The 25605-nt window shown below is 36.8% G+C and overlaps 1 protein-coding gene across 2 annotated transcripts in view; it reads left to right on the forward strand.

The window, feature by feature from the left end:
• MANEA (mannosidase endo-alpha) overlaps positions 1-21971 on the forward strand; it is a 32067-nt gene extending 10096 nt beyond the window's left edge. For both annotated transcript variants that reach the window (XM_025171723.2, XM_007436050.4), the window contains 4 exons: positions 4162-4749; positions 8731-8840; positions 11057-11133; positions 13240-21971. In XM_025171723.2, the coding sequence (XP_025027491.1) occupies positions 4206-4749; positions 8731-8840; positions 11057-11133; positions 13240-13876 (1368 nt within the window). In that variant the 5' untranslated portion in view covers positions 4162-4205 and the 3' untranslated portion in view covers positions 13877-21971. The remainder of the gene's footprint in view (positions 1-4161; positions 4750-8730; positions 8841-11056; positions 11134-13239) is intronic.
• Positions 21972-25605: the final 3634 nt, after the last annotated feature.

The raw sequence follows: 25605 nt of genomic DNA on the forward strand, positions 1-25605 counted from the left end.
GATTTAAAGTAAATAAAATAACTTTTGGTTTTGAACATTGTAAGACTGAGTTTGAAATAGAATTGTGTACAAGTGATAAACATGTTATTGCTAAAATGTATAATTTTTATTGAAATTTGAAACAGAAGAACAAGTGAAAGAATTATGATAAAATGGACTGCAATTTTTGGTTACAATATACAAATGAAACAGTGGGAGAATATGTGGTTGAAAGGACTGAAATTTATATTATGTTATAATCTTAAAGAGATTTTTTATAAAATGATGAATCATTGGTATATGTTGCCATAAAAATTGTCTAGAATGTATAAAGGTACTTCAAATTTATGCTGGAAATGTAAACAACAAGAGGGGACATTTTATCATGCTAGGTGGATGTGCAAAAAAGCCAGAAATTTTTGGATTCAATTACATATGTTAATACAGAAGATTTTAAAGACTAGCATACAATTGAAACCAGAGATTTTTCTTTTGGGATAAACAGTTGGAAAAAAAACCATGGAACTTTGTTTTTATATATGATAACTGCGATGAGATTATTATATGTACAAAGGTGGAAAGTTTCAACATTACCCAAAATGGAAGAATGGATGGTGAAGATGATGGAGATGACCAAATTGACTTCTTTGATTAGAGAAAAGACATTGTCTAAATTTAATGCTGACTGGAAACCCCTTAGTGACTTTTTGCATGAAACAGAAAAAAAATGAAATTATGATATAAGGTTTTGATGATTAGAAAAAATAGATTATAGAAAAAAATGTAAGTCATGCTCTAACCACAGAGTAAGAGGTTAATTTACATTTATATTTATAACTGCTGTAAAAGAAAATCAGAAGTCATTTCTTTATATTTTCTTTCTTCCTCTTTTTTCTGCACTATATCTTTGTCTTTTTCTTATCTCTTTTTTTTCTTCTCTTTATTCTAAACATTAGTTGTTCTCAGTTTTTATCTTCTTCAAAATTTTAATGAAGTTATATATTTTTTAAAAAGATATTCATATCTATCTATAACTCTATATCTGAATTAGATGCTTAAGGTTGTAGAACTGAAGAGAGGTCTGTCAACCAGGAGACAATAATCTCTACTTCCTATTGAGAGCAGGGCAAAGAGAAGACTAACCTGCCTTCATTCAGTAAGAAAATAGAATTAGGAAAATAGAAGGAAAAACTATAGGTTTTTACTTTCGTGTTCTTTTCTCATTCCCTTTTCTTTTTGTTTCAACCTGTCAGACATTGTCCTGAGTTGGGACTGTTTTATCTTTTAATAGAGAGGGGACTCTGTTTCAATGGTTGAACAGTTACTTTATGTTTAGAAGATCCCAGGCAGTAGAATAATGAAAGAAACCTTGTTGCATTGTGCCACCAGAGCCATCCCTTTCACTACACACATACACACAGAGTGGGACTTGCATTGAAACACCACAACGCTGAATTTGTAACTCTGCCTTTGCCTCCTGTCTCCTCATTACCCCATCGCACCCCACTCTGACAGATGCTGCTGATCCCAGGTTCAGTCTGGGAGATTTTCAGGTAGCCTGGAATACTGTTTAAGTAGATGTGATGATACGTACACCTCCTGACAATGGGAAGCATTTCCCAATTGTTCAGGCTTGAGAGGGGCTTTGAGCTATTCCAGCTTCAGGTGATAGCTTTCAGTTCTTTCACTTACTCACTCACTTGAACAGCTTTAGCAATTTCCTTCCTTCCTTCCTTCCTTCCTTCCTTCCGTGTGTGGATGCATGTATGCATCCATGCAGCAAAGGGAAAAAAAGATGGAGACCGATAAAGCAAGGAAGAGTTTTCTTCCTCTGCACCATTGGTGCTGTCTGAACATCACTACCCTCAATCTTCCTTTCTATCTGCAACCCTGAGCTCCTGCTGTGTTCTTTCACATATTGGCTTCTTTGCAAGCAACAGCTAGAAGCACTGTTTTTTTCTCTTCTCTTGTTTTTTTCCATGCTTGATGCTTTTTGCAAAACAGCAAATATCTCACTAAGTCAGCTTCTCAGCTTCTCCTTTTTGCTTTGCCTTCCCACTTACTTTGTGTTTTAAAGTCATAGCAGTAAAATTATTCCACATAGTGATGCAATTTCTTAATATCCTGAAATCATAAAAACATAGAGTTGGAAGGGATATTTACAGTGCATTCAGAAAGTATTCAGGCCCCCTTCACATTTTTTAATTTTGTTATGTTGCAGCCCAATACTACAATTGTTCAAATTCATTTTTTTTCTCATTAATCTACACTCAGTACCCTATAATGACAAAGTGAAAACAAAATTTTAGAAATGTCTGTAAAATTATTAAAAATGAAAAACTGAAATATCACATGTACTTAAATATTCAGACCCTTTATTCAGTACTTTGTTGAAGCACCTTTGGCAGCAATTACAGCCTCGAGTCTTTTTCAGTATGATGCAACAAGCTTTGCACACCTGGATTGGGAGATTTTCTGCCATTCTTCTTTACAAATCCTCTCAAGCCCAATCAGGTCGGATGGGAACTGTTGGTCAACAGCCATTTTCAGGTCTCTTCAGAGATGTTCAATAGGGTTCAAGTCAGGGCTCTTGCTGGGCCACTCTAGGACATTCACAGAGTTGTCCCTAAGCCATTCCTGTGTTGTCTTGGCTGTGTGCTTAGGATCGTTGTCATGTTGGAAGGTGAACCTTCGGCCCAGTTGGAGGTCCTGAGTGCTGTGGAACAGGTTTTCATTGAGGATATCTCTGTACTTTGTTCCATTCAGCTTTCCCTCAACCCTGACCAGTCTCCCAGTCCCTGCTGGTGGAAAACACCCCCACAGCATGATGCTGTCACCACCATGCTTCACTGTTGGGATGGTATTGGGCAGGTGATGAGCAGTGCCTGGTTTCCTCCAGACATAACGTTTAGAATTGAGGCCAAACAGTTCAGTCTTGGTTTCATCAGACCAGAGAAACTTGTTCCTCACAGTCTGAGAGTCCTTCAGGTGCTTTTTTGCAAACTCCAAGCAGGCCTTCATGTGTTTTGCACTGAGGAGAGGCTTCCATCTAGCCACTCTGCCATAAAGCCCAGATTGGTAGAGGGCTGCAGTGATGGTTGTCCTTCTGGACCTTTGTCCCATCTCCACAGAGGATCTCTGGAGCTCAGTCAGAGTGACCATCAGGTTCTTGGTCACCTCTCTTACTGTGGCTCTTCTCCCCGATTGCTCAGTTTGGCCGGGCAACCAGCTCTTGGAAGAGTCCTGGTTGTGCCAACCTCTTCCATTTGAGAATTATGGAGGCCACCGTGCTCTTGGGAACCTTCAGTGCAGCAGACATTTTTTGTAGCCTTCCCCAGATCTGTGCCTTGCAATAATCCTGTCTCTCAGCTCTGCAGGCAGTTCCTTTGACCTCATGGCTTTTGCTCTGATACAGTATGCATTGTCAGCTGTGAGGCCTTCTATAGAGACGTGTGTGCCTTTCCAAATCATGTCCAATAAATTTAATTTACCACAGGTGGACTCCAATCAAGGTGTAGAAACAGCTCAGCAACGATCAAGAGAAATGGGAGGCACCTGAGCTAAATTTCAAGTGTTGTTGCAAAGGGTCTGAATACTTATGCCAATGTGATATTTCAGTTTTCCCTTTTTAATAAATTTACAGACATTTCTAAAATTCTGTTTTCACTTTGTCATTATGGGGTACTGAGTGTAAATTAATGAGGAAAAAAAATGAATTTGAACTATTGTAGTATCAGGCTGCAACATAACAAAATTGAAAAAAGTGAAGGGGGTCTGAATACTTTCCGAATGCACTGTAGATAATTAAATTCAACATCCTGCTCAGTGTCTGTAATATTAATGTCCTTCTTTTAAAAAGTACCGTTTTTATTTCTATCATGGGGGTTGGAGGAGACTTAGATTCTTTGATAGAATGATTGATGGATGGTAACATAAAAAAGTAAGAACCACTGGCCTAGAGAACTGGAGTGCCTTGATCAAAACTGATAGTATTGAGCTAGATGACATGACAGGCTCAGCATAAATCATTTAATATGTTCCGATGTTAAGATGTATTCAGGGCTTAGGAAATTGTAGGTACTGTGTAAATGTTAAATAATAATTCTATAATATTTGTGTTAATTTGTTTTAATTGATTGCAAAATTTAAAACTCTATGGTCATGTTTTTCTCTTATTCATAGGCAGCTAGACGCTTCCTACCTGTGCCCTGAACTACCATGATATCATGGCAAGATTTCGTAGGAGAACATGCATCATTTTGCTGCTTTTTATTTTATTTATTTGCTCTATAATGATGGCACTGAAAACTCTGAGACCAGAAAGAGCTGGGTTTGGAGATCCATTTGGTCTTGGCCTATTACCTGATTTTCAGCAACAGACAACACATTTAAAAAAGAAGTTCAATTTGCATAATGGAGCAAAAGAAGATAGTTTCACACGGACCAAAAGTGTTCACCCTCTGCCGATGAATCTCAAAACGCCCACAGTTTCTATAAGAAAAATGGAAGACCTACCTCCTCCAAATTATAACTTTCATGTATTTTACTATAGCTGGTATGGGACTCCACAGTTTGATGGAAAATATATTCACTGGAACCATCCATTATTGACACACTGGGATCCCAAAATTGCAAGTGGTTATCCAAAAGGCAAACACAATCCTCCAGAAGATATTGGGTCAAGCTTCTACCCAGAACTTGGACCATATAGCTCTAAAGACTCATCTGTCATAGAAGCTCACATGAAGCAAATGAGGTCAGCTTCCATTGGTAAGTATTCCATCTCTTGTCCCCCACCCCTGCAAAGCTCATGTCTCTGTCCTACATCCCCTTGCTGCCTGTCTACTTGCTTGCTTTCAGCCTCCCCTCACAGCCTTCCAATCTTCACCTCATCTTTCTAGGCTATTTATTCACCTTCTGACCAAGGCTGCAGTTTTTTCATTTCCCTTCCTCATTCTCAGAAAAGGACTCTAAAACAAACTGGTTGCTTACTTGCTTTATGCAGTGATCTGGGCAGTAATGGGCATACCTCAGTATGCCCTTGTAACACCTCTGCTTTGCGAGCTGCATGGGTTGCCAGTTTGCTTCTGGGTGTGATTCAGGGTGCTGGTAGTTACCTATAAAGCCCTACACAGCATAGAGCCTGGTTACTTAAGGTCTGTCTCCCTTAATATCTGCCTGGCTGGTTCAATCTGGCAGGGTTGGTGTGCTCCAGGCTCCTTCAATTAAACAACGCCATCTGTCAGGACCCAGGAAGCACACTTTCTCTATACCAGTCCCTGCCCTCTGGAATGAGGTTTCCCCCAAGATCCTGAGGGCCCCCACCATGCTGGTGTTTTGAAGGGCCTTAAGGTCCTAGCTGTTCACCCAGGCCTTTGGCAGCATAAAATGAAACCCTTTTGCCTCATTCCTGTCCAATGTCTTGTTCTTGCCATTCATTCATTCATTCATTCATTCATTCATTCATTCATTCATTCATTTTACTGTTTATTATTGTATTTCCCTTGTTGAAGTTGTTGTGAGCTGCCCAGAGTTGTTGGGAGTCAGGTGGCATAAAAATTTGGTAAATAACTTGAGGGAAATAATGATACTGGAAAAAGTCTTAGAACCCTAGCTTTGTCTACTTATTGGGGAAAAAAATCTGTACTGGTAGTCCTCCTTTAGCAACAGTAATTGGGACCAGAATTTCCATCGCTAAGCGATGCAGTCATAAAGCGTGACATTTTACCACACCACCTAACAAGAGCAGTTCTGACAGTCCCAGGTTACCATTGTTAAGCAAATCACTGCAGGTTGTAAAATGAGGAGCCCACGTGACCATGACTTCCTGCCGGGTTCCCCATTGACTTTGCTTGTGGGAAGCCAGCAGGGAGGTTGCAAATTGTGACCATAGGATGCTGCAATGGCCAGAACTTTGAGGACCAATTGTAAGTAACACTCATTCAGTGCCGTTGTAAGTTTGAACAGTCGCTGAACAAGTGGTCATTAACCAAGGACCATCTGTTGCTTAAAATAAAATGCAGAAGAAGCAAGATGTTTCCATCTCTTCCAAAACACAGCTGTGTTGTTGTTGCTGTTTTCCATTGTAGATGGGATATGACATCCAAAAAATTCTGCCCTAATGCCCTCTACTGATGAGAAAACTGTACCTTTTTTGAGAGGTGATTTTGCTATTGTAAAATTACATTAAAAAGTTAATTGGCCCTGTCTATTTTTGAAATGTGGCTCTCAATGTGCCATACAAACCTAATGTGGTTTTTGAGCTGATAGAAAATGTGTACCCCAGATCTGTTTGATATGATCATTTAGTAAATTGCATAAGTCCTTTCTTCAGTGACTGAGTAAAAAGTCACTGAGTTTAATAGTATAAAATGTAACTTAATGAATTGGCTTGTAATTTCAGACATGAGCCCTTTTCTTTTTATCTAGCCTTTTCTTTATATGTCAGAACGTATCCTGTCTCATTATTCATGGTTTCTTTTGTCAGTTATATATCTATTAGTAGTAGTCCCTGGCTTAAGAATGTCTGGTTTATAGATGACCCATAGTTAAGAACAGAAAAATTTGTAGCAAAATTTGAGTTAAATAAACAATGGTTTAAGTTAATTACACAATAGTACTTATACAGTATTATACAATACTGTTCCGGCTTACATACAAATTCGACTTAAGACAGACCTTGGGAACTGAACTTGTTCTTAAACTGGGGACTACCTGTAAATCAAATTTATAGGCTGCCCAATTCATAGTGACTCTTAGCCATATACAATATAAAACCAATCTAATACAGTGCAAACAAAAGAAAGCGATAGCCCAGAGATTAACATACCAAACTAAGTGACACACATTTCCTAGCCTAGGGCTAGAGAAAAAGGCAGGTCTTCAAGACCAATTTAAAGGATGGCAAGGTTGGGGCACCTTGAATTTCTGAGGAATACTATTCAAGAAGCCAGACATAACAACAGAGGGGACATGCCACTAGGTCCCATCAGATGACCCTGTTTTAAAATGGGACCTGGAGCATGTTTACTATTTCAGATCTTACAGGTCAAGCAGAGAGGAAGGTAGTCACTCAGATAGTCAGAGTCTACACCTAGAAAGGTCTGTGTGGGTCACAAACAGCAGCCTAAATTGTATCTGGAACTGATGCAGCTCACACAACAGAGATATTAGAACACCCATCACTACCTGCACCTTTGCATTCTGGACCAGCTGTATGTTAGGGCTTTTCTTAATATGGTACAGAGCACAGACACAAAGACTGTATTTGTTTTTCCCACACAAAACTGTTTTATTGTACAAAATTAAATTCCTGTCTTATTCTACTATCTTCCTGTTACTATAAGTTTACAACTGTTTCTATTCTTGTTTAATCTGTAAACTTCTATCTCTATGTTCTATTTGTGTTCCTATTCCTATGTTTGTAGCACTATGTTTTCTTATCTTAACTATTTCTTAGCTCTTTAACTCCTTCCTTTTCCCCCAGGTCTTCAGCTCTTGTAGCCAGTCTCAGTCTATTTGTATGTGAAAACCCTTTTCGCTTCTTTATAGACTTGGGAATGGGCTTTTCTCTCCCCCCTCAGCACTCACTGCCCTGTTTCTGGAGCTGGTTTGTAGAGCTCTGCACCTGGGCTGCTGCACCCAGTGGGCTTGGTTTGGTTTACAGGCTTGCTTGAGTCTGCAGACTCTAGTCGGGCTCTTTTCCTCCCCCATCTCTCTGCTCTGCCTCTAAGCAGTCTTGCAGCTCCAAGAATTGAAGTTTTCTCTTGCTGACTGAAGACTGTGCTAAGGTGCTTGCCTTTGGGTTGGAGGTTTCAAGTCTCTGCTGTCTTCCTGGGGGAACTCCTTTCTTAACATGCCCACTCACATGCTTGTTTTCAGTTCCCTTTTTATAAAACAAACTCTCCAATTAAGAAGAGAATGGGGCTGTTTTAATCCTCCTTCCCAGGTAGCACCAAAATTCTGAATCCCAGGAAGAAAAAATGCCTGCTCACTTCAGGTGATGAGTTCACTCTTCCTTACTGTAGTTTCCAAGTGGTCTTCAAGGGCAGCCTCATATAGTGCACATTGCAGTAGTCCACATGCAAAGTGACTAAGGCATGAGTGACTATGAGAAGGGATTCCCAGTTCAGGAAAGGGTGCAGCTGGTGCACCAGATGAATGTAGGCAAAGGCCTCCCTGGAGACAGCTGCTACCTACTCTTTGAGCAGGAACTGAGTCCAGGAGAACCCTCAGATTGTGAACTAGTTCTGTGTAGGGGAATGCTACCCAATTCCAAACTAAAGATGGAAAGTCCTTGATGCTGGGAACCAGACTTTGATAGCATCCCTTGGTCAGCCTGAGGTTGAAATTTGCAGCTGATATCATCTGCATATTGATGATACCTGACCCCATGTTGACAGATGATTTCACCTAAAGGCTTCATGTAGATGTTAAACAGGAGGGGTGACAGCATTGAGTCCTGTGGCACCCTACATGTCAGCAGCCTAATTGTAATTGTAGTGACTTGTAGGAAGTTTTAAATAAAAACTTCAAAATGTGATTATTAGCTGCTTGAGATGAAAAAAAAAAAAATTCCTGGGGTTCGTGTTCTCTCTCTCTCTCTCTCTCTCTCTCTCTCTCTCTCCCCCTCCCCATCTCCCCCTCCCCATCTCCCCCTCCCCATCTCCCCCTCTCTCCCTCTCTCCTCTGTCTTAGGCACCCAATTCAAATTTATAATACAATGTACATTTCTCCCCCCCCTCCCCTTAGGGGTATTGGCTCTTTCCTGGTACCCACCAGCTATGGCTGATGAAAATGGAGAACCCACTGATGGCCTTGTGCCTACAATTTTGGATATTGCTCATAAGTATAAATTAAAGGTATAGTATTTGAAGTTTCAGATTTGTGGAAATTAGCTGTAATGGGTTGATTAAACTAGACAGTCTACATTGTTATAGCAATAAAATTTGTTGATATTTTATATCCATTTCCCTCAGATTAAATTCCATTGAACTCAATTGGACTGTTTCTGAGTAGTCATATTTATAATTTTACTATTAAATATCATGAATAATTTATTCCAGTAAAGGAGTATTATTGGCAAAATGCTACGTTGTTATCTTCTGTAAGTCAAATGTATTCAAACTGACTATGAGGCAGTCATATCTTTTAAATGAATTTCATGAGCACAGTTTTGTTCCACTCCAGTTAGAAAGCAACTTGCAGCAGTTATGATGTCATCTTCTTGGAAGCAACCCCCTCCCTTAATTCAAAGCAAATATTCCCAGATAAATATTGTGGAACTTGTTTTAGAGTTGAAATGCAACTTGTGACCCTTTGTTTTGGTTGTTTAATTGATTGTTGTGTTTTTCCAGACTTGTTTTTGGATTATATAATCTGCATCTTTATTGTTGTATTCTTGTATCCTGCAAGATGGCCAGAGTTATACAGATTGGGGCGGCCTGTAAATTTAATAAATAAATAATATATGCACAGGTTTGCAGTGCTAATATGCTAGAAACAGAACACACCATTTCTTTGTGCCTTGTTTGTTGGGTAAAAGCTAGTTTATGCTTTCTATATTCATTTAAAACTTGTAACTTTCTATTGAAATTGGGCTGGTGATACATGCTTTGAATCAAACATTCCCAGCATATCCTGAAGATTTGCTGCCATTCACCATAGAAAGCATTGAGTTAGCTAAGCCAATGACCTGACTTGATGCAAGACAGATTTCTATTTTCCTAATACATATCATAAAGCAATTAAAAAACATAAATATATCTAGCCTTATGGGCAATCCCTTCTAATTCCTTTGGAAATGGAAGAATTGTCCTCAGTCAAAACTGAGATAATGGCTGCCCTAAAAAAAAATGCAAATTTTAAATAGAATGTGAAGAAATATTTGGCATGTGTTTGAGGAATCTAAGGTACAGATTCCTTAAATCTAATCATAATTAGATTATTTAAATATTTTATTAAAATATTATTGTACATATTATTTAAATATTTTCTTCCAACCTAGAATTGGAGGTGAAAATATTCTGTCCCAGATTTTGAGAAACAGATGTATGCTGGCTAGAAATTGTGTGAAGAAATGGCCAGCATAGGCTCTTTAATACTGAGTTGTCAGCTATCTTTTCCTTTCAAAGGATAAGGTTGATTAGGGAGGCAGGGAAGATGTGTTGGGGAAAGTTGTTTGCTAATAAGGTAAATCCTATTACATATTTAGGTATAAGTTGCTGAACTGGAAAATTTAATAATCTGAACTGCCCAAACTCTAAAATTGATCCCAACACTAATTAAAACTGAACATTTAATAATTTAAACATTTCTTGCCAATCAGTACATAACTTTTTTCCTGGTGACATTAATTTGTTGAATTGCCATTTCTCTGATAAAAGGATCATCTGGTGAATGACTCAGTGCCTCCACACTTTTGCACAAGACTTTGGAACTGTTGGTCAGATATGCCTCAGGAATGAATAGTCAATGGCAAAGACACTGAGACTCTCGATCACTTGAAATTCCAGCCACATTTCCTTTTTCCCTGCTAGCACATTTAAATTTGCTCTTCAGATTGGAATAGGCAATGTGCTTATATTTCCTTTTTCTGTGGATTTAAAATTTAAAACATCATAGCATTGTCACTAGCATTGGGTGAATCTTCAGCAGAGGAAAACAGATTTAGTACTAAAGAGCTATAAACTTTCCACTAGGTGTCATCTCCCAGCTCTTTTGTTCTGGTTTAGTTAATAATGCGAAAAATTAAGTGACATTGCAGCATAGAGTCCTTTTGTTCTATGTTCCTATCAGATAACTCTGCTTTCCATTTTCTAACCAATAATCTGTATTGTGTGAAAAGAGAACAAGCTCCATTCCCATGTGATGGAATATGAGTTTCTCTCCCTTAAAGGTTCCCCCCCCCCCTTCTTTCCCAAAGCCTTCTTTTCCTACTGCATGCAATATCAAATAAAATTTCTGTCTTCAGAAATACAGGGAATGGCATAGGCTACTGAATTCAAGTTTTTCTCTGCTCTTTTGAGACCTTCCATTAAAAAAAAAAAAAATCCTGTGTATTGTTTCCATGTTTCAGGTCACTTTCCATATTGAGCCATATAAAGACAGAGACGATCGCAGTATGTACAGCAATGTCAAGTATATTATAGACAAGTAAGAACTTGGTGCAAAATTTTAATATCAACATGATAATTTCATTCTGTTACATGTTATCTATGTGTGCCATGCCTGTTTATCAATTAAAAATGGACTCCTTGTAAATAAATACAGTTTATTTACTATTTACTGTAAATACTATTTACAGTATCTGTAAATAGATACAGTTCTCATTAAAATAACCTGAACTGCCATTCTTTCTTCAAGTTCACAATATTTAATGTAATTCTTGTCATTTTTGTTACTGTGTCATGCAGCAACAAATATGGGATTACAAGCAGAGCAGTTCAGTAATATTATCTTTCTAATAAGACTACTTTATTAAATTTGTTTTACTGAGTTGCAGTTATTGTGTGTAAATACAGTGGGGCAAAAAAGTATTTAGTCAGCCACCAATTGTGCAAGTTCTCCCACTTAAAAAGATGAGAGAGGCCTGTAATTTTCATCATAGGTATACCTCAACTATGAGAGACAAAATGGGGGAAAAAATCCAGAAAATCACATTGTCTGATTTTTAAAGAATTTATTTGCAAATCATGGTGGAAAATAAGTATTTGGTCAATATCAAAAGTTCATCTCAATACCTTGTTATATATCCTTTGTTGTCAATGACAGAGGTCAAACATTTTCTGTAAGTCTTCACAAGGTTTTCACACACTGTTGCTGGTATTTTGGCCCATTCCTCCATGCAGATCTCCTCTAGAGCAGTGATGTTTTGGGGCTGTCGCTGGGCAACACGGACTTTCAACTCCCTCCAAAGGTTTTCCATGGGGTTGAGATCTGGAGACTGGCTAGGCCACTCCAGGACCTTGAAATGCTTCTTACGAAGCCACTCCTTCGTTGCCCGGGCGGTGTGTTTGGGGTCATTGTCATGCTGAAAGGCCCAGCCACATTTCATCTTCAATGCCCTTGCTGATGGAAGGAGGTGTTCACTCAAAATCTCACGATACATGGCCCCATTCATTCTTTCCTTTACACGGATCAGTCGTCCTGGTCCCTTTGCAGAAAAACAGCCCCAAAGCATGATGTTTCCACCCCCATGCTTCACAGTAGGTATGGTGTTCTTTGGATGCAACTTAGCATTCTCTCTCCTCCAAACACAACGAGTTGCGTTTAGACCAAAATGTTCTACTTTGGTTTCATCTGACCATATGACATTCTCCCAATCCTCTTCTGGATCATCCAAATGCTCTCTAGCAAACTTCAGACAGGCCCAGACATGTACTGGCTTAAGCAGGGGGACACGTCTGGCACTGCAGGATTTGAGTCCCTGGTGGCGTAGTGTGTTACTGATGGTAGCCTTTGTTACTTTAGTCCCAGCTCTATGCAGGTCATTCACTAGGTCCCCCCGTGTGGTTCTGGGATTTTTGCTCACCGTTCTTGTGATCATTTTGACCCCACAGGGTGAGATCTTGCATGGAGCCCCAGATCGAGGGAGATTATCAGTGGTCTTGTATGTCTTCCATTTTCTAATTATTGCTTCCACAGTTGATTTCTTCACACCAAGCTGCTTGCCTATTGCAGATTCAGTCTTCCCAGCCTGGTGCAGGTCTACAATTTTGTTTCTGGTGTCCTTCGACAGCTCTTTGGTCTTGACCATAGTGAAGTTTGGAGTGTGACTGTTTGAGGTTGTGGACAGGTGTCTTTTATACTGATAACAAGGTCAAACAGGTGCCATTACTACAGGTAAAGAGTGGAGGACAGAGGAGCCTCTTAAAGAAGTAGTTACAGGTCTGTGAGAGCCAGACATCTTGCTTGTTTGTAGGTGACCAAATACTTATTTTCCACCATGATTTGCAAATAAATTCTTTAAAGATCAGACAATGTGATTTTCTGGATTTTTTTTCCCATTTTGTCTCTCATAGTTGAGGTATACCTATGATGAAAATTACAGGCCTCTCTCATCTTTTTAAGTGGGAGAACTTGCACAATTGGTGGCTGACTAAATACTTTTTTGCCCCACTGTACCTATCTAAAGCTAGTTATGACATTTCAAATGAAATATAATTGAGAGAGAGGCAGGAATTAGAAGTGTAGCTTTTAAGATTTATTAGAAATATATGTGGAATATTCACTTTATTTGTTTGCTTCTTTGCTTTATAGATATGGAGGCCATCCAGCTTTTTACAGACATAAAGTCAGTACAGGTAGAACCCTTCCCATGTTCTATGTTTATGATTCTTACATAACAATCCCAGAAATGTGGGCAAATCTGCTCACTGTATCAGGATCTCAAAGTATACGTAATACACCCTATGATAGCTTATTCATTGCCCTTCTTGTAGAAGAAAAACACAAACATGAAATTCATCGAAGTGGCTTTGATGGAATTTACACATATTTTGCCACAAATGGCTTCTCTTACGGCTCAAGCCATCATAATTGGCCAAGTTTGAAAGCTTTCTGTGACATAAAAAACTTAATGTTTATTCCAAGTGTGGGCCCAGGCTACATAGATACCAGCATCCGACCATGGAACAATCACAACACACGCAATCGTGTCAATGGGAAATACTATGAGACGGCATTCAGCGCTGCGCTTCTAGTGCGACCTGAAATCATTTCCATCACCTCTTTCAATGAATGGCATGAAGGGACTCAGATTGAAAAAGCTATTCCTAAAAAGACTGGTACGACAACTTACTTGGATTATCAGCCACATAAACCAAATATTTATCTGGAGCTCACTCACAAGTGGTCTGAAAAATATAGCAAAGAAAAAGAACAGTGGCTTACATGAGTTGCTGTTGTGATTGGGAGTTCTACAATGAATCTATCACTGATAGATTGAGAACATGTTCAGTTATGAGGAAATGGTCTGCACTCTTGCTACAGCTTTGTTATAGAAAGTTTTCACTTTAAGGAGTAAAGGTAACAACAAGCAATATTATCCCTTCAGTTGTTTTATTATATGAAGATGATGTTGGCCACGCTTAATATTGTATATATTATTATGTATTACAACTACTGTTTCCAGAGTATTTGAGTGGTTACACAAATAGAATGTTACAGAGCTAATTTCAAATCTGGCTGCAATCAAAATAGTTGCATAAGATATCTGCCTGCAGATTTTTTTTTTTATTATTATTGCATTTTTTGGGAAAAAAGAACACCTCTCAAAGCAAAGCAGTTTAGAACCCATTTCAAATATAATTTGAAAAGCTGTAGTTGAGATATGAAATCAAGCAAAGATGGTGCTCACATCCAGTCCTTCCTCAGTAAATCTCTTGGATCAGAAGCTTGGAACAACTGTGTACAAAGATATTTATCCAAGTTTGTTGAAGATTAATATGTATATGATGCATGACACTGTAAAGAAATGAATTCACTAGGAACTTTTCAGTTCAAGAACCACTTAAAATTAATCAGTGCTATGTAAGAGCACAGTGTTAGGGTCCTGTGCAGTTCTCAGTAATCTCCATGTGAATAGCTGGAATGGGTGATAAATGGCCTGTTATATTTAGTGTGCTTTTCAGAACACTAAAAAAAAAAAAAAAACTTTTATTTGCATTTACTTTATTAAAATTAGGGAGGGATGTGAAATTGTCATAATATTCCTAGCCAGTAAACTATTACTGTTTCAGTTCAACTATTTCTAAAAAGTGGTAAATTGGCACCCACCTTTTATGTGAATCACTGCAAGTAGAATTAGGAAACAACATCAAACTCCCCCCCCCCCAAAAAAAAGGTGAGGGAAGGAGGGGTTAAAGCAATAACCAACTGAAATTGAAGCATTGAGAAATTTATAGTGTCATTCAATTCATTCATAGGATAGTCTGACCTGGAAAGAGGACTTTAATGGGAAGGCTTGTCCCTAATAGGGAGAGCTTAAAAGCCACCTTTAGTTATATCCCAACCATTGGAATGGTTTTCAAAGAGAAAATAATCTAGCAAAACATTTTACTTCTCAGAACAGGCTCAGAATATGTTTTCATGAAACTTGTTAGGCTTTTGAGAATATTTTAGAAGCTAAAACAAGTCTGTTTAAAATTATTGTTCTTTTTCCAACATCTTAATTAATATCCATTCCCAGATTAAAATGAAGATACCAAATTTGATGGGGTGAATGGAAGGAAGCTCTAATATTAAAAAAAAAAAAATCACTCATACCGTTTGTTGTTATAGTATTATGAATGTCACTTTTACACTGGCTCTTTGTTCAGTTTCCTTTTTACAAATATGTAATTTAAGGATTCTTTGCATGAAAGCACCCCATTATTACCACTCAAAGTGGTTTACACTATTTAAAAAAAAATCAGAAATAGAAAAATTAATAACTTTTAAAAAATTGCTTCCTTGCAAGTAAACTTTACATAAAAAGCAAAACTTTTTTGTGGAGCCATTTCAAATATAAACTTCATTGGTAATCTGAGATTCGAAGACTATTCACAAGGACTCTTCTAATGTGAATGTTATTCCATAATGGGCTATAGGATGTTGTGATATGGGGCAAAGAGTTGGTGCTTTTCTATTTCCACTAGTGATGGGCAAACTCTTCATCTGGGCCTGAGAAAATTGTTTTATTCATTAAAAAAATATATCTTACTTTATTTTGCATCTTACTCTAAACCCAATTTGCAGTCTGTTCAGCATCTAAGAATCTCATCAGAAGCAGGATGGGCCCAGACTGCGTATTCTCCTGGCCACAAAAAAGTCTGCTGCAATGGAAGCTATTTCTGCTGAGAAACGTATTTTTTTCTAGGTGCCTGAGACTTTGCATATAAACGACTAGACTGTGGACCATGCCCCGTGATTTTAGAAGGAGAAAGATGCAGGTGCCATTAAGGCATTTCCTGAAGTCCCATCACTAATATTGCCATCTTTTGCCATGTGGGCAAAAAAAGGGCAAAGAGAAGCCCATTTCTTCCACTACTTCTCTCTCTTGCTTTTTAGCAATTGTTAAATGTTTGGAGAGTTGAGACTGATGAAATTTGGATTTTCTAGCCATGCTAATAATAGAAATATAATCACATTCTATGATTATTTTCTCCTACAAAGGATCCAGCATTAGTCACTTATCACAGGAAGTAACACAAGGACTTTCTAAAAAGACATGCAATTTAAAGTGATTAGCTGTGGCAAAAGACATAGTTCATTGCCATTTTTGTAACTAATCCTGCAAAAATAAATGGGTCATTGTATTCTAGGATATACCTGTATTGTAGCAGATACTCAATGCAGAGGCACTGATGGATATGAGTGCACTAAAGAACAGTATAGATGTAAAGTGAAAATTATTTAAATGCAGCTCTCCATTTATCCAGTTTGCAAAGGTGTCTGATGGGATACCAAGGCAAACTGTGAGCTGAATTTTATCTTTCCTACATAATAATAGATTATAGCTGATGCATACAGACCATACTATACGCCTGTAGGTAATAATGCTAAGCTTTCCATTTGTTATACCACTCAACTTTCATAGACACCATAAAAGAGCTTTATTAATGCTACTTTCTTGCCAGCAGAAAACTAAGTGGTTATTATTTATTTATTATATCACTCATTAATTACTGTGTAAGTTTTATGAATTGTCCCTTTAAAGTAGGGGTGGGCAGTCTGCCAATGGCACGCAGCCTCATGGCACAAGGAGCACACCAAGATTGTACAGCTGAAGTTCAGTTTTAAAATGGCTGATTTGCATGCCCTTTTGGAATTTAGGGAGAGTTTTAAGGGTGGGAATGGAAATACTTAGCTTTTGGGTGGCAGCAAGCTTACATTTCTACCTTTTAATCCCCTGAATCACCCAGAGTGAAAAATATACTGAAATATTTAATCCCCTTTCAATGACATCACTATGTCATCAGAACATGTTTTGCATCCTGCTGACTGATCAAAACTTATTTCTGAGTAAGCATGCTTAGAATTGCATTATTGATATCTTAAGAGGCCTCAGAAAATTTGACACATTTATTTAAAGCGCTTATAGTATTCTTAAAATAACTAATACTTCAAACAAGGCCAGATGTCATACTGACAGAATGAAGAATTTACCTCAAGTAACAGATTTTGGATATCATGAAGGGGAAGCAGATTCTTAGTTACTTTATTGGTCTACTTTTGCTGCCAGGGAAAGGCCCTTATCAGAGGGAGTTTCCACTCCATGTGGTTATGCATTTTTATTTGACTTGTCATACTCAGTTCATAGATAAGAATTTAGGGATAATCAAGCTCTGAAAACAATGTAGCTACTTCTATAGGCACTTTGAATAATCAGATCAGTAAGCTAAGATTCTGTATCATTTACTTCTCACTGTCAGTTGTTCACTTGGAAATACTGTTATCTGCCATAGGTATATGGATGGAAAGAGAAACCACATATATAGTTGGACACTCAGATGGCCAGCCTGTTTTTCAGCAGCTACAGCTAAGATTTCAAACAATCTGCCAGCTAAATAATAGGCCTTTCTCCTTCTCTCCTTCATCATAGTATATTGCTGGATCCACTTCATTGGATATATAGAGTTTGAAGAGTTATGCCAATTGTTCTGTCAGCTAGGATAATTTATAGCAGTGTTGTTCCCTTAGATGTTTGAAATACTGAAAGAAAGCAGTTTTGCAGTATTACGAGAGAGGGATTACAGCAGTCTTTATTTCAGTTTTTAGTGTTATTGCTGCTGCTGAGCTGTTGCGCTGACTGTTCAGATCCAATTTTAATATGATTCCTTCATTTAGCAATACAAGTGGCCCACATCCATGTATTCATGGGTTTGGGCGCATTTTGGATATTATGCATGCACAACATGGCTTTTGCACATGCATAAAGTACAATTGTTCAGTCTCATTAGCATGATCTGGTTATCTGCCATTGTTTGACTAAAAATGAACCCCACAAATAACAATAAAAAGTACACAAATGTTATAAGCCTAAAACATACCTATAATTTGAGAATGGAATCTAAATCCAGTCTGAATTCAGACTTTCTTCCTTTCACTTAATGTGCAGTTTGGACACATAGAACGTGTAAGCAGCAGGTCAGGAACAGCAGGTAGCAAAACTTACACTTAAACTTATAGGATATGTAGAATGTCAAGTGGGAACTAACACTTCACACTGCCATGATATATTTAGTTCTACAGGATTCTATAGGATTCATGGTAAAATGCCGCTTCACTGAAAAGACATACTGAATATCTTAGTAAACAGATGACCCCTTCATTTTATGAAATGTTTACTAGTACAAATGTTACTAAAATCAGTTTTTGAAATAATGTTATTTGGATAAGATTTTGAACACAAACTGGACTGTCAAAAGCTATCTAAAGATACTTTAGTCCATGGCTAAAAATTTCAGAGAATTATGCAGATTGTTTTTTCTCTTATTTATATTAAAAATGGGTAGATATAATAGCTAAAGTGACTTGCCATTTCTTCTTGGAGAAATGAAATGGAAGTCTATAAGAACAGTTTGTAAATAAATGTACATTTGGTTAATCTTGCTCTTAACTAAGTATATTGAGATTTTTGTAATCTCAGAAAAATCTGCTAAAGCTAATCAAGCAGCACATAGTCTATTCCTTTGATTAATTTAGGCAATTTATTCCTGTTCAAGAGAGCAAAATGTATAAGGAAGAAATCATTTTATGACTACAATTTGCTCTGAAGCAAAATACTACGTAGTGTTGATGTACCAGACAATTTTTCCCCAACATATTCAGAATGAAAAACAAAATGAAAACCACATATCTTTGTTTACCAGGTTTAAATGAACAATGCAGTATAAATAATTTGGTGAGGGTTGGTATTTTGTATTTGCTTTGATACTCAATAACACTGCATTTCAGAACTAAGGTCCCTATGAATATATGGTTAAGGAGAGGGTTTTAAAAATTTCTCTTCATATGGTGACAAATCAGAAAATGTCATTTTCAAGAAAAGTGAATAGGGATGGCAACCTCCAAATATTTAATATCTCACAAAGATCCAAGATCTTGAGCAAAAGAAAAATATTGGTAAATTTCTTTCAATATTTTGCTCATTCATTCTTATTCAGAATATATATATATGTGTGTGTGTGTGTGTGTGTGTGTGTTATTTTGCCATTTTGTCCATGTTAGACTTAATCACTTAGACTATAGTAAAAATAGTCAGTTAGGCACTGATCTCTGGTTTCAGAATTTTCCTTGTTACATAGCTATCTTATTTACAGTAGAAGATAAATTAGCTGTGGAGTCCTTGGGGATAAATTAACATTGGACAACTTGAATATACATTTTCACATACTTCTTGAAGTTAAAACATGTTTTTGTGGAATTGATAGATACTAAACGTCCATGAGATTATTAAATTGTTGGAATTTTGTGAATATCATGTTAGAGGGCAATAAAACTGGACGACATTGATAAATTCTACTTTTAATGGCAACAGAAACTGATATCTGTCAGCTATGTTTCCTTTCTTGTCAGCTGGGCTGAAGTCTACCGTATGCAAGAGCAAGCTGAATGTTCCAGATAAGATGCAAATTATTACACACTTTGCAGATAGTTCTTTTTTCTGCCACTCTTTAGTACCATTTATTTACTTATATTTATTGTTTTGATCTGAGTCACTTCTGAGTCATTGAATTACAAAGCTGATGACAAACTTTGTAAGTTGGTGGAAGTCAATATGTTGATTTATGTGTTCAAAAAAATATTCACTATGTGGTTGGAGAGAAAGCTAATCAAGATATTGCTAAATCAGTAAAAAAATTACAGTTAGCCATTTAATTGGTATTCTAGCTAAAGATCCAAAGAAAACTGGACATTTAATTTGAATAGTTAGTATGGTGGCATTCAGATTTGGTTGAAAACCAGCAGTCCCCAGTGGTGAAATTCAACCACAGAACTTTTGCATGGGGTTGCTTAACATGAAATTTCTCTTGAATCATTGTGAATACTTTGAATAAGTTAGCCTTTAAAAACGGTATTTTGTTTGTAATTAAAGTAGGTTCCCTCTTAGACCTCATCTTCTGTCTCTTTTTACTAAACGTTTACTAAATATTGACCCTATGTGATGTTAATTATTGTTTAATTTTTTTGGAAACAAATATGCTTAGTTACATACCTTGGTACATATAATCCAGTAAAAGCACATACAATTGTGCAACCATTGCAAATGCTTCAATTCCCCTACAACAGAAACCAGAGGACAATTGGACTCTTGCTTCTGTTTATAATTAATGTGGCAGGCTTATATTTTTCATTTGGATGCCCATATGTGAGATGAAATGCATGATAAGTAATAGCACTGGGTTTTAATCGTCTATGTCATCTGCTTTATTGACTTGCTTAATAGTCAATATTTATATTGAAATTCTTTTAACATATTTTGTTCAATTAAAGTACAAGGGGTTAGTTGAAAAATCATTCATATATACATTTCTGAAAATCCACTAGAAAATAATGTATTTTACTGTAATAAAATATTACATGTAATGCATATAAAAACTTTAGTTTCGAAATGTTAACATTGTACTCCAGCATACTAAAACAATTCCCCAGTGCTTTTCTCAAGATGTAAGAAAAAGTTCATTATCAGAGGCAGGCATTTTGTATTGGATGGTGACACTGGGAGAACTGCAACTTGTGAAAAGTTACTTGTTGGTTTGGCTGTGGAAAAAAAGTTTTGTTTGAAATAAAATAGAATTAGTGAAGTCATGAAAAATGGAAGTATCTGTTTCAGACAGGAGACTTCTAATTTCTGCAGGAAACCAGAGGCTCTGCAAATCCTTTAGATGAGGCACTTCAAGAGACACAGGAGCAAGACTTGTGTAGTATACACTCCTCTGCATTGTGAAGCAACTCTTGTAAAGGATTTGCACAGGAAGATCTAAAAACTGAAGCTGTAGTTGGGTTTAGGAGTAGGACATAATCCTTAACAGGATGCTGTTACAACATTCCAAAGAAATTATTTGAAAGTCTCTTCCCAGCACAGAAGCACTGCAGAGCTGTGGATCCCTTTGCAAAATATACATAAATGAAACCAAAACATAGGCACGTGCATGAATATTATAGCTGATGGGTTTTGTACATAGAAACAGTTTCAATGTAAGAAGTATTTGAAATATCTGTACTGGTGTTTCAGTGTGTTTAAAATTTTACAAGTATATTATTGGGATATTTGGCCCACAGTACAGTCTGGAAGTTGCCTTATTTCTTAGTGAGCTTTTGAGAAGGCTTGAAGGAAACATAATTTACCAAGCACTGTTTTTAGTTATGAAGCTTTATAGGTTCCTATAATAGTCCTGTTTCATGAGCTAGTGAAATAAACAACAACCGTTCTCTTTTTCTCTCTGCTCCCCTTCCACAACACATACATTCAATCCAGTTCCAGGCAATTCAGACTTCCCATAGCAAATGTTGAAGTTTCATGTGGAGCTAAGGTAATCATCGCATCAATTTATAGAAACAAAACCATTAGATCTTAAGTGTCCCTTGGATATTTTTAATACATCTGGTAAGAACACTGAAACTCATCTGAAATCCAGCAGGATGGGGGGAGGAACAATTTGAAACCATTTTAGAATAAAAATATTTAAAAGAATATTAATTTACAAATATTGTATACTTTATTTTAATGATATGTTGCATGATAATGTATTTTAATGTACAATACCTCATTTTTTGCACCTTTAAATCTACCACTCATGTTGCATAATGTTTTGATGTACCTAATTTGTATTCAATATGTAGAAATCTGAAATGTACTGTATCTCTCAGGAAATACAATTTTCAGAAAACACACTTCAAAGATCATAAAATCCAGCTAAATATATTGCAGTGTAATTAACACTTGAACTAAGGACTGCAGAAGATTCACAGTTATGTTTAATAATAAAATTTGTTTTTATTATTTCTTTTATTGTATGTATTCTTATAATATTCAGCCAAAATGGGGGCAGAGGAATTGTGATTATATTTACTGGAGAACTGCTTTAAATGGCTTCCATTTAAAACACAAGTAAGAGTATATATTTAGTAGCTGAATGTTAGATATTTTAGAAAGTAATCAGAATATTAAATATTTTCGGTGTCCTGTCTCTGATGTTCAATCTCCAGATTATTTCCTTCTTGCTGTTTCCCAGCACTTGAATCGTTTTTATACTAATCATTCCTTGTATTAATGGATAACAGTTGGAATTCTGTCCATTACAGGTACACTATTTTCTGTGCAGCTTCCCTTCCCTATTTGGGAGATCTAACATCAAAATCTCTTTCTTTCTCTCCAGTCAAAAGCTTTATTCCAGCCAGCTGTTATGGAAACAATGATTTTTTAAAATACAGTTTCTGAAGCTGATGGAATTTTAATCTCAAATATTTCATCTAAATATATATTATATATTAGTTGTCATGTTCTATCTCTCTATCTCTGAAAAGGTAAACTGTACTGAAAATGTATGAATTAAGACTAATATCCAGTGTACATTCTTTTAGGAGCAAATCAGATTAAAGTTAGAAATCAGTTTTGAGTTCACATGTATAAAATGTTGTTATAAAAATACTTCCAAGTTGTCTTCACTTCTCCCTCTAAAAGTAATACAAAACAACTCCATGCAGATATCAAGAGCTACTTCAGGATTGTTGAATACAAATTATTCCAGGGTGGCAATTGCAGAGCTCAATTTTATTGTAGCCTTCCACGCTTCCCAAATGTGTTGGGATCCTAATTTCATCCAAACATATCTAGGTATATTAAGTATGATCATTTGCCCAGCACTGGTTACGTATTCAATTTGTTCTACCTAGACAGATTTCATTTGCCAGCCTGCTTGACAAATGGAGAAAAGCCCTTCCTTGGCTGTGTCTTTCCTGAAGGAAAAAGGTACAGGCGGACATGAGCACAACTGCCTCAGCCCCTATTCCATGTGGAGCCCTAGTAATGCTAGATCAGGGGTGGGAAGGGACTTTATAGGAAGCCCCACAGGCTGGGTGAGCCACCTTGGTATGTTGTCCTAGAAGACTTGACATCAAGTCAGAAGCTGAAAACAATCTATATACATGACCTGAGTATTCTGGTCCTCAGCTATTTCCCCCAAATATTAGTAGCTCAACTGTAGTTACATGTAGCATTTGAAATTAGCAGAAATTTTGCGGTAGGTCTTGATTCATTTATTATCTTTCATGTTTTCACTAATTTTGCCATTTTGTTGCTAAATTTTGGCATTGTGATCTTGGAATGCAGACTGAGTTATGTGGTAATTCATTCCTGTAGCTAAAAGTGAATTTTAACTACAGCATATATTTTTAATTTTATTGAGTGTCTGTCTTTAACGAGTGGACCAGCAAATGTCATCACATTCTGTCTAAAACAAAGCCAAAATTTATAGAATCATACTACCAAATTCCTGCATGTATTTTCAAAACCTGGGCAGCCTTCTTTTTCTCATAATCCTCTACAAATTCATCCTATCAAACCATTTTTTTAAAAAAGTATGAATTTCTTCTGTGCTGGCTAATGGAAGGTTTCAATCTTGCCTTGAATCACACATTCATCCAAATTGGGCAGCCTCTAATTCAATCCAATTCAAGTCTTCCAGCCAGTACGTACTTCCTATTTATGCATTTTTAAAAATATAAATTGTATTGATTGATTATGTGCCATCAGTGTCGACTCTTAGTGACCACATAGATTTTCTCCATGACAAATAAATGGCATAGTTTATTGCATAAATTGTGCATAAATTGTATTGAAATAATGATAAATAAATGGCATTTAATTCTGAATATCACAAATTATAAAATTTAATACTATTTATAAAAAGACCTTTTGAAGAAATGAAAAGATGATTAGTGGGTTTCTTGACAGGGCAGTAGGAAAAAACCACCTCATGGAATGAGAGCACAATTCTCGACTATTTATGTAAATTGTTGAATTATTTAAGTGAAGTAGTTGACTGGTACAGCAGCTGAGTTCATTAGTGGAAAATAATGGAGGTTAGAGCAACCGAATACCTAATAATAAGGGTATATGAGTTTAAATATGTATAGGTAGTGTTGATCTGTACATACCTAAATACATTAAAATGACAATGGATTGTTGAACAACAGTAAATAGCATATTTTAGTCTAATAAAAGGAAAATGTCTGAAATATCAGGCAAAGTTTCCAGACAGGTAACACTGTTCTTACATGAAATAATTTCCCACAAAAGAAGGTTCAGCTCTGAAATCTTAAAGTTAAATGAAATTAAAAGGTAAGAGAAGAAAACTGCTTTGGCATGCTAAAGAGAAAACCCTGTAATTTTTAGATTCAATGGTATTGACAACAGTTTGCTGCATCTATTGATCCCACTATATTGATCGGGGTAAGCAATTTGGGGTGTGAAACTTCTCAAATGACTGGTGGAGAAAACCCTTAACATAGGTTACTGAGTCCTTTTTATTATTTTTATGACTCACACTTTTATTAATGATTTGCAAAATGTATTTTTAGGGGAGCTTAGGATGTTAGACTAGGCAAGAATTGAGGCAGCTTAAAATCCCTCAGCTATACTCTACTTGTCACTGGGTTGACACACAAAACTACTATAGATGTCAAGGGAGGGGCAGTGGGAGACAAGTCCTTAGTTTGCATCATGATATTGAAACCTTATGAAAAAGGTATTATTAGGTATTCGGTTGCTCTCAGTTTCTCTCATCTTTTTCCTTACATTTGGGGAGTCAAGGGATGACAAGGAAACTAATGTTCATGAACCTTCACACATTTCTCTCATTTCTGTTATTGTTGAAAGACATTGGGCAGACATCCTGTCTCCTTAAGTGTCGAGGCCATAAAGATATGGGAGGAACTGACCCCAATCTGATAGCCTTCAGAGCACCCTTCAGCTGCTCTGGTGGTGCCTCTGCATTCCATGAAACAATAAATATCAGAAGATCAAAGGGGGTGCCCCGAACTTTGACTGGCAATCAATGGGTCATCGGGGAGATAAGTTTCCCCCAATAATAAGGAGGATCCCAAATTTATGCCAATTTTAGCCAATCAATTTGTTAATTGCTCTGTGTAAGAAATGTGTATAAAATCTTAGAGTGTGATCGGGGTGCTTCTCTGCCTTAAGGGGAGACCCCAGCTGACTCTATTGGCTTGCTTTCAATAAAACTTTAAAATCTCAGCTGGTGTTTTCATGTCTGATCTTCTGCCGGACTGAACCCTAACTGGGAGAATCAAGAACTCTCCAATTTTGCTAACAATATCATCATGTACATGTCATCCTTTTAATGCAAAATCATCTTACTACAGGCATATATGTAAACTAATGTTTGTTTTTATCACAATTTAAGATGATATGGATTCGTTATTAGTGGCCTAAATGATAATAAGCTTCATTTGCTTTTGATTTATAGTTTGGTATATTGGGCAAATCCAACCATTTGTGGTTTAATTGCAAACCATGGTTAATCTTTACAATAAAGAAAGAACTGTCACCATTCCAGCTTAACCTCTCTCATAAGAATATATGAAACTAGGGCTGTGTATGCTTAAAAAAATATTCAG

Source organism: Python bivittatus, unplaced genomic scaffold (assembly GCF_059951505.1).
Source record: "Python bivittatus isolate LINGU-HERP-01145 unplaced genomic scaffold, Pbiv_v1 ctg000020_np1212, whole genome shotgun sequence".
Taxonomy (NCBI): domain Eukaryota; kingdom Metazoa; phylum Chordata; class Lepidosauria; order Squamata; family Pythonidae; genus Python; species Python bivittatus.